The sequence below is a fragment of the Trichogramma pretiosum genome, unplaced genomic scaffold, assembly GCF_000599845.2.
Source record: "Trichogramma pretiosum strain Unisexual culture from Peru unplaced genomic scaffold, Tpre_2.0 scaffold159, whole genome shotgun sequence".
Taxonomy (NCBI): Eukaryota; Metazoa; Arthropoda; class Insecta; order Hymenoptera; family Trichogrammatidae; genus Trichogramma; species Trichogramma pretiosum.
Window position 1 is genome coordinate 54,279 of NW_019640827.1, and position 9,013 is coordinate 63,291.

The following is a 9,013-nucleotide window of genomic DNA, read 5'->3' on the forward strand; positions in this document are numbered from 1 at the left end:
CACGTTGAAGGTACATTTTCATTGCGAACTTCCAGTCGTTGTAATCTTCCACACCTCTCAATTTTTCCATTGAGGGTAGATTGTGATGACTCGACATTTCTTTCGTCACTTCCTTAATCAGTCGCATTACACTCTAAATCACTTAAGGTACAAGGTTATTAGAATATTGCTATTCTGGGTCCATAACCTGTATGAATATATAAAGAAACAGAGGTATGGAAACGAACTGAAATAAGTTACGTAGACGAATAATGAATTCATTATGATCAGCTCTCTAGCATGATACACAAGCGACTAACACTCGCTCAATCGGAGCACTCGCCGCAGACCGGCCTATACAGGTGTCGCTATTATTACATGAGAAAACTATTCTGGGTTAGTAAACAATTGGATGATGCAACGTTGCGAGGATTTTGCAAGGCGCGAACTCCGAACTCCTAAGTATATCGCACGCATAGAGTGAGCGTCGCAGTGGCGCGGTGGCTCCCTCCCGCACTTGCGGAGACGCGTGGCCGCTACAGGCTTCCGTACGAACACACACAATCACACGCCCGCGACCCGGCAATCGCGTCGACCAATAACTAGCAAATAATCTTAAGAACTAACCCCGAATCTTCTGCGCCTCGACGTTGGATCGGCTCCGTTTCTTAGCTGGCTTTCGGCCCTCGTCCGGGCGTCGATGAGCATGTGCGGCAACGATACCCGCTCTTAAGCCCACGTCTGGGCGGCGATGTCCAATTATCTGCACGTGTGCACTCGCTTACACAGGCCTAACTGGGCGAAACTCGCACTGGTGCACTGGCTTGCACAGGCCCGGTTGGGCGGAACTTGCCTTACCGGCGAACTTTCACACGAGCACACGCACGACAACTAGCCCTCCTGGGCGATCTAGCACACGTATTTTTGCGTCGGTTTTCTATATCTGCCGTCTCCTACGAGCACACCACTTGGTGACCTTTTTTACTTTCTTTCTTTCGCACTTCATCGGCGATAACCTCGAAATCTGCGCGATCAAAAATGGCTGCTGTGCGAAAACTCACGTGTCTCGACGAGTTGCCTGCTCGAGCTATTCTGCCGTGATCTATTGCGCATCCACACGTCTGCTCGGCTGTCTGTCTCTCTCGCACGCGTACGCTGCCGCACGTGCCGAAGCGTCGTTGCCTGCTGCTGCCGCTGCTGCTGTTCTTGTCGACCTGCAAGTCGCGAAAACATACACGCACACACACATGCTCCCGTGAGATATGCGAAAATTCGCGGCGCGACGCTTACGTGCCTTGTGCCCCGTCACACCGATTATAATTGAATATTCGTTGTACGTGCTGTTAATTTTTTTCTTTTTTTAATATTTTTTAGCACAAAGTTTAGGTACTTTGTAAATCTTTACGAGTGTTCATGTGGCACACAATGTAAGAAGGGAAAGCGTCGATATAAACATGTAAGCTCGGCGTCTTTGACTTTGATACATACGTGAAATCCCAACACATAATATTTATAAATTAATCATGAAAATAATTCCTGGGAGGTTTTTGGCATAAAATCGAAATATAAAACTACATATATTTTATATCCAATTATATTATACACGCGTACTGAAAAATTTTAATAATCTAATAATATTTATAGGTTTAAATTTTCACGGTGATTGTTGGGAGTTAACGCAAATGAAAAATTCTAAAACGTTGTAAGCTCAATGAGTGAAAGCTTGATCGACTCGGCGCAAAATAATAATTCATTATTCGCGAATGAAATGAAAAAATTTAATATCTAAAGTTATCCGAAGTCTGGACTCGAGCTCGATCGGCATATACAGTCCCCCCTCTGTTTTTTCATATAGCTTAGAAACGTAGAATTTCCGAGAAAAGCTGGTATACACAATGGTCATGATTCGATATCTATGACTATAAATTGAGAAATTTCATAATTTATTTAATAGTAATCGAATTACACTGCTCATAATATGAATGAAATATAAATACCTTTCATATCTGCTCGTACACCCCATTGCCCGAGATGGAGTCTGTACGACAAGTGTACAAGTGCTTTTATTTCAGCGTGCAATAAACTCAATCCGAAAAGCAATGATTTTTCACGAGAAGTAAAATCTTTGTTGACATTTCTGAATTGATGCGATGTTTTCAGGCACATAGGGCATCTTGTTGTGGCCGGATTATCAACCAAAGTATTCACACACTTTCCATCGAATAGTGTCTGAAGTACGTTATACTTCACAAGTGCTGTTGTATTATTTACTTTAAATCGGTATATTTTTAATTCACTGATCTCGAGATCCATCCTTCGAATTTCTTTTATAATCGCTTCATCGTCTTCCTTTACAAAAGACATATGCAATGGTCTTGTGAAGCATGCGCAGCTTGTCACCCAGCAGTGATCGTGTCCGTGCAAATTACAAGACATGTGATGAACAAAAAGGTATGCTTGGGAAGTGAACTCTTCGATCTGGTCATCTCCCTGTTGATGTGGACTTACGTGACCTGAATATCTGTCAAATCTCATTGTCACGATCATTTACAGATGGAATAAATAATCTTCTTTCCAATCTTGAGTTTCTGAACTGCATAATCTTTCAATGCTTTTGAGACGACCACGTATGTGGCCACACGAACACTCGTCTATTACGCGATCAGCTGAGCGAGCCGCGGAGCAGACAAACGCGCCACTTTTGGTCCCACTCATATACTCGCGTTGCTAAGCAACGCACGGCCCCCACCGCTGGCACCCGCCTATATAAACCAGCACCTTGTAGTGGTGAGGTAGATTCGGCTCTGGCCAAAGCGAGCGACGCATCGTGAGCACATGAGGCGAGAAGCTCGATTCTTGATAAGTGAGCACACGCATCAAGCAGTGTACGTGAGCATACGTAATACGATCATACCTTTCAGTGCACGAACACACGCACTCTCTCCAACTCTCGTGGGCACACGTTAGCATCCCCGATTCGATCCCCGTTCCGTTCCTCCGTTCCACACCGACCGACCTGGAGCTGTTTATGTGTGACATTTGTACCGTGGATAGAAACTTATACGAACCGGCACTCACTTTGTTACAGGTACCGACCGTCCAGTCCTATCCAACCAAAGGTTAACCCGACGCACCTGTGTCCGCTTTGCCCGTCACCTTCTTGCTTGGCTACCGCTAACTGTTTATGTTAGATTGCTAATACTAATTGCAAATAATAATCTTTTTTTGCATACTTGTTAATTGCCTAATCAAAGTTATTGCTTTTCTTTATTTTCTATTCTTTTGGCCCTACGCAAATCATCTTGTTTGCTACATTTCTTTGCTATATTTGTAAATAATTAATTCTTAGTCTATCAATAAATCAATAAATACTTGTTACTGAATTTCCATGACACATCATTATGAGCCACCACCTGATCCCACCGTGACACTTGTATCTAAAATGTCTTGCAACGACACGAATACTTCTGTATCTGTGTGCTTTTTTTATGTGAATTATATTTACCAAACAATTTTTTTTAGCTTCGATAAAGTGGTGATATTTTGGTACAATTGAACATCATGGCTCGCACAATCTGCAACAATATTGCACAATGCAATCTATATTGATGGACACTTAGATCAAGATCTAATGAAAATGATAATGCAGAGTCCCCATCGTACTTTTCATTTTCATTAGTTTCAATAATCGTCGCAGAATCATTACATCCGTTCTTTTTTCGGGCTATTTTCAGTGCAAGTTCAATGAATGTAACATTGTTATTACATTGAGCTGCGAATTCGCTGTTATCGAAAATATCAAGTCTTTTTCTTCCACCACTAAGAGCACGTTGTTTTTTTGAAGGTCTTCCAGGTTTATCATGCCGTTTTTGACTCCGTTTATTTTTTGTGCGGCTCATGATAATGTAGTAGTAATATTGAAATATAAGTGATAATATTGCACACCGATTACTAGAAGATACTCAAAAAAACGCAATTTCACAAAATCACTGACTACGAGACACTACAAATAACGCACTATCGATCGACCTGTCGCTTCGCTGTCTTCAATTGTATTGTGCTCAATTTTAGTCTGCACAGTGTATTCACGAATGAAAATGCTAAGACGCAGTTTCAAAAATCACACATTATGCGACTGTCATCAAAATAACACACTCGGTATACATGTCTATCCTTTCGGTCTCTCATAGTATAGTGGTCTCAAACGTAAACAATAACAGTGTTACGTGCCGATCATAAAAGATACTTTTTCTAGCATTGATACAGATATAACGTAAACATTACAGCTTCGAGTGTGCACGAGCAAAACAATGAATAAAAGCTTAGGCTGAAAATACACATAAAACTCAATAATGGTGAAAAAACTTCTCTTTACTCATATTTTGATAAATTATTTTAGTAATCTTTCAGTAAAAATGTGCGAATACTGATCTTAATAATGTCAATATATAAGATCCATAGCGCGAATCATGTTATTTTGCACAAATCATGCGTATGATGTGTCCTTTCTATAAATATTGTATGAATACCAAAATATGATATGCCTAGTATGTGGAAATCCGAGAAACTTTTAACTTTTTGACTAAAAAAAATTTTTTTTTTCGTATGGCACGCATGTGCAACATCCATTATTGTCTACTTATCGACTTGTTGAATGATAAAAATGTAAGGCTTACGGTTTTTATCAACCGGTATTTTTTTTTATTTCAATAAGCGACTAATAAGGTGAATTCAAATTTTTTTGGTTAAAATTTTTATGGAAACCTCAAGAAATTTTACAGATTAAGCTTAATAAAAAAAACAAAAATCTCATGTCCGATGTACTTTTCGACGAGAAATTGAATGGTGACCTTGAATTTGACCTTGAACATAACCTTTAAGCTACAGTGAACTAGAAATCGATTTTTCAAATGAACACCCCCATTTTTTATTGCAAATTTGACAAGATCGGAAAATTTTATGTTAAAATATGTCGTTTTATTTTTCTTTAATATTTCGCTATCAAGTTAATATTTCCAGTAGACTTAATTTCAGTTATACGAGGTAATTTGCGTACTGCAAACTATATCTACAAAAGGGCCTACAGGGTGCTAAAATATTCGTAGAAAGCTCTATTTTTTTAAAATTGCTCGTCGAGAAAAGAAGTTTAATTTGGACTAAAAAATACTGTAGTCCACGTTAACGTTTAAAAGATCCAGTTTTTCTGTCATTTAAAGTGTTATGCTAAAATGCGACTAGCAACTGGATATTGATGCAGGCAGATGGATTGAGCAACTCGAATCCATTCATGATATAAATAAATTTAAAGAAGAAAAAATTTCCAAGAAATGAAAAAAAAATGCATCTTGATTCGATGAAAATTGACTGAGATAGAAGCATTTTAAAATTTACGAAATTTCAATAAAAATTGTTATTGCGATAATTATAATGCAGAGCCTACTTAGTCCATTTATGAGAGATTAGAGGCAAATTAAATTTGATCATTCTGCCAAAATGTCCAAAATAACCCAAATTAAAATTGGCTTGGGGTGCGAAGTCGATTTTTTCCACCTTCTTAGTGTGCTATCAACAAATGTGTTAGTTTTAATCCGTTGGCCCGGCATACATGTTGTATTAATTAGATGTAACTTTTTATCCTTAAGGAGCACGCGGACCAGCAACGTCTCAATTGATTTGGTTACTCAAGACCTTCAAGTCCCTAAATTTTTTTAATGTAGAGAACGATTAATCGATCATCTCAGAATATTCGATAGGGTATTAAAAACGTAATTTTGTAAAAATCGAGTTCCCATTACATAATTTAGGATTGGGAGTCTTGTGACGAGAGCACTGCTTGGACACAATTTTTTTTGAAAAATATAACCCCTCAACTACCCAGAAAAAAAATTTCAAAGTGCTTGGTGAATCGGTCATTTCTAAATATCACTAAGAAATTATAAATGGGCTCCGGTTCCTTTTTACAGTGTGATCGTATGAAATCGTATGAAAATCATGTTATAACTCAGTATACTCCATGTTACACTCTTAAAATCTAATAATATATACATGATGAGTTTCAATATAGTTTATAATAATAGAAGTATCCCGTTTAAATAATTACAGTACGAGTTCCACATCGGTTCCTTAAAAGTTAAAAGTTTCCTGGATTTCCACATATACCGTGTATTAAATAAATTACTTTTACAACTGTAATTAATATTCATTATTTATTCTAAAAGCACGAGACCAAAATTACATCGAAATAAAAATTTGAAAAGTTAATCATCAAAATTTATTGCTTTTGGGCAATTAAAAAACTATTTAGAAAAATATTATTTAAAAATTTAATTGAAAATAATAACGTTTAATTATAAACAAAAAATAGTACATGGGACCGATTCTCACTGAAGTAGAATAGAGAAGGAAATTTTATTTTGGCAATTTTTGGGACTATCAATTACTTTTTTATCGATTTTTCGTACGCTGGATGCACTTACTTTTTCGGTTTAACTTTATCTAGCATGTGTAATATGCAGGAAACTGAAAAACAAACAAAAATGTAGTTTTATCCCCGATTCAAGAGCTTACATGTTTTGTTATGCAGCTCGAGTAAAAAAGTAATAAACCCCATACAAAGTATTATAGCCTTAAAGAGCACAAAATTACCTTTAATTTGGTGTAGGTAAAAAGTCTCTAAGTCATCTAGAACCGAAGATACAGCTATTTGAAGTTTTACTGAACGTTCAAATATCATGTAAACTGGTGTATGAAAATGACAGATTTTATGCTTTAATTCTCAGTGAAACTTTAAACAGCTGTATCTTCGGTTCTAGAGGACTTGGAGACTTTTTATATACAGGCGATCCCCGTTATACGCGGGGGTATGGTTCCTGGAGGGTACCGCGTATAACGAAACCGCGTATAACGAAGCATTGTTTATATGGGAAATGGGGGGTGCGGTTCCAAAAATTTTTCAAATCGTAGAATATGAGATAGTCAAAAATTTATTAAGTCATTTTTTGCTATAATAATCGGTAATTTGTAACTGTTTTCTACTTCTAACACAATCTTTATAGAGTTCTTCATAAACTTGCATAGCTGAATCACAAAAATGCTTAAATTTCATGCTGCGACTCATGATAGGATCTTGGCTTATGGCTTCATCGATAGAAATTTGGAGAGATGTGATGATTGATATGATGTTACGTGCACCAAAGTCATCGGGACAGTTTTGCGCTTCTGGTGCATCAGAGCTTTCATTTTCGTTTTGTATAGAATCAACAAGCTGTTCAAGTTCATGCACTTCTAAATTTTCTTCTTCTCTTGAGACCAACTGCAAAATTTCAGTTTCAGTAGCATCTTGAAATCCTTGCCCGCCAACCTCTTTTGCAACAGCAACTATCTCTTGCGCCATTTCAGGTGGAGTTTGAACGGGCTCCATGTTGTTAACGAAATCGGGTAACAATTTAGACCATGCTGCGTTAAGAGTTGAATTTTTAACTTCGTCCCATGATTCAGAAATATATCCTATGCAATCCAAAATTGAAAATTTCTGCCAGAAATGACGAACCACGTTTTCAGAAAGAAAATTTTCAGAAGACCTTTGTTGATTTACAGCACGAAGCATGGATTTCATGACTTTTCGAAGATAATATGCTTTAAACGTTGAAATGACCGTCTGGTCCATTGGTTGGATCAGAGAAGTCGTGTTTGGCGGCAAATAAATTATATGGACATCTGGGTGTGTAAGCAATAGTGAATCACCGTGACCTCGTGCGTTATCCAGTAAAAGTAAAACTTTGAACGTTAGATTTTCCTTAATCAAAAACTCTTTTACTTCGGGAACGAATGAATTGTAAAACCATTCTCTAAAGTTAAGTTGTGTCACCCATGCCGTCTTATTAGACTTCCAAAATACGGGCAAATATTGTTTATTTTTACCTTTTAACGCACGAGGGTTTTCCGATCGATACACGAGCATAGGTTTGCACCTAAAATTTCCTGCTGCATTTGCACATAACAAGAGAGTCAAACGGTCTTTCGATTTTTTGAAGCCCGGTGCAGCTTTTTCTTCTTGCGTCAGATACGTACGACTGGGCATCTTCTTCCAGTAGAGCCCTGTTTCATCAGCGTTGAAGATTTGAGCAGGAACGAGACTTTTTTCACGAATTATTTCTTGAAGTTCAGGTGGAAAGTTTTGCGCTGCTTCGTGATCGGCGGAGGCTACCTCACCTGAGAACTTTACATTGTGTAACGAGTAACGGTCTCTGTATCTATTGAACCACCCTCTGCTCGCGTTAAAACTATCTCCCGTGGGGTGTTTTTTCTCCAGATAAACATAAAAGTCATGCGCTTGTTGTTGAATTGCTGCAGTGGACAAAGGGACGTTTTTACGGATTAAATCTTGAATCCACACTGTTAATAAATAAACGGATAAGTGCTTATTAGAACGAGACAAAAATACAAACTTTAAATACAAATATTTAAGCTCACGTATCAACATTTCTTCCATTTTTTCAAGGTTCATGTTTCGCGTAGTTTTCACTTGCTTTGCATATTGTCCTAACTGCTTAGCACTTTGTAGTATTTTTTCTTTATTCAGTCTTATAGTGCGGATGGACGATTCATTAACCTTCAATGTGCGCGCAACTTCTGCAACTTTTTTTCCTTTAGCCAACGAATCTAATACTTTTATCTTATCCGACGAAGTCATAACTTTTCTCTCCTTTTTCTTTTGTGGTGAACTTCTTCGATTCGGAGCCATTGCGCAATAATTTAGTTCAAAACGGCAAAAAGAATTTGATTAAATATAAACAAATACAATGTTTTGTTTACGTAAATAAAAACAAAACATTGCATGTTCGACGTGAATTTATCTTCAAAAAATCGCGTTATTTTGGAACAGATTTCCGCGTAAAATGGAAAAAGCCGCATTTAAAAAACCGCGTTATCGTACACCAAATTAAAGGTAATTTTGTGCTCTTTAAGTTTATATACTCAAGTTTGAGGTTTGAGTTTGCCTAGCACGTGTAACATGTAAAAATCTAAGGCGATA

The 9,013-nt window shown here is 37.5% G+C and overlaps 1 protein-coding gene across 1 annotated transcript; it reads right to left on the reverse strand.

The window, feature by feature from the left end:
- Positions 1–6,970: 6,970 nt before the first annotated feature.
- Positions 6,971–8,722, reverse strand: LOC106656779 (tigger transposable element-derived protein 1-like). The gene is made up of 2 exons (XM_014377929.2): positions 8,452–8,722; positions 6,971–8,373 (listed from the first exon to the last, which is right to left on the reverse strand). The coding sequence occupies exons 1-2, from the start codon at positions 8,720–8,722 to the stop codon at positions 6,971–6,973; spliced, it is 1,674 nt and encodes a 557-aa protein (XP_014233415.2).
- Positions 8,723–9,013: the final 291 nt, after the last annotated feature.

Coding starts and splice junctions, on each gene's coding strand:
- LOC106656779 (XM_014377929.2), bottom strand. CDS start 8,722: ATGGCTCCGAATCGAAGAAGTTCACCACAAAAGAAAAAGGAGAGAAAA. Junction 8,374..8,451: donor AATGGAAGAAATGTTGATAC/GTGAGCTTAAAT, acceptor ATTTATTAACAG/TGTGGATTCAAGATTTAATC.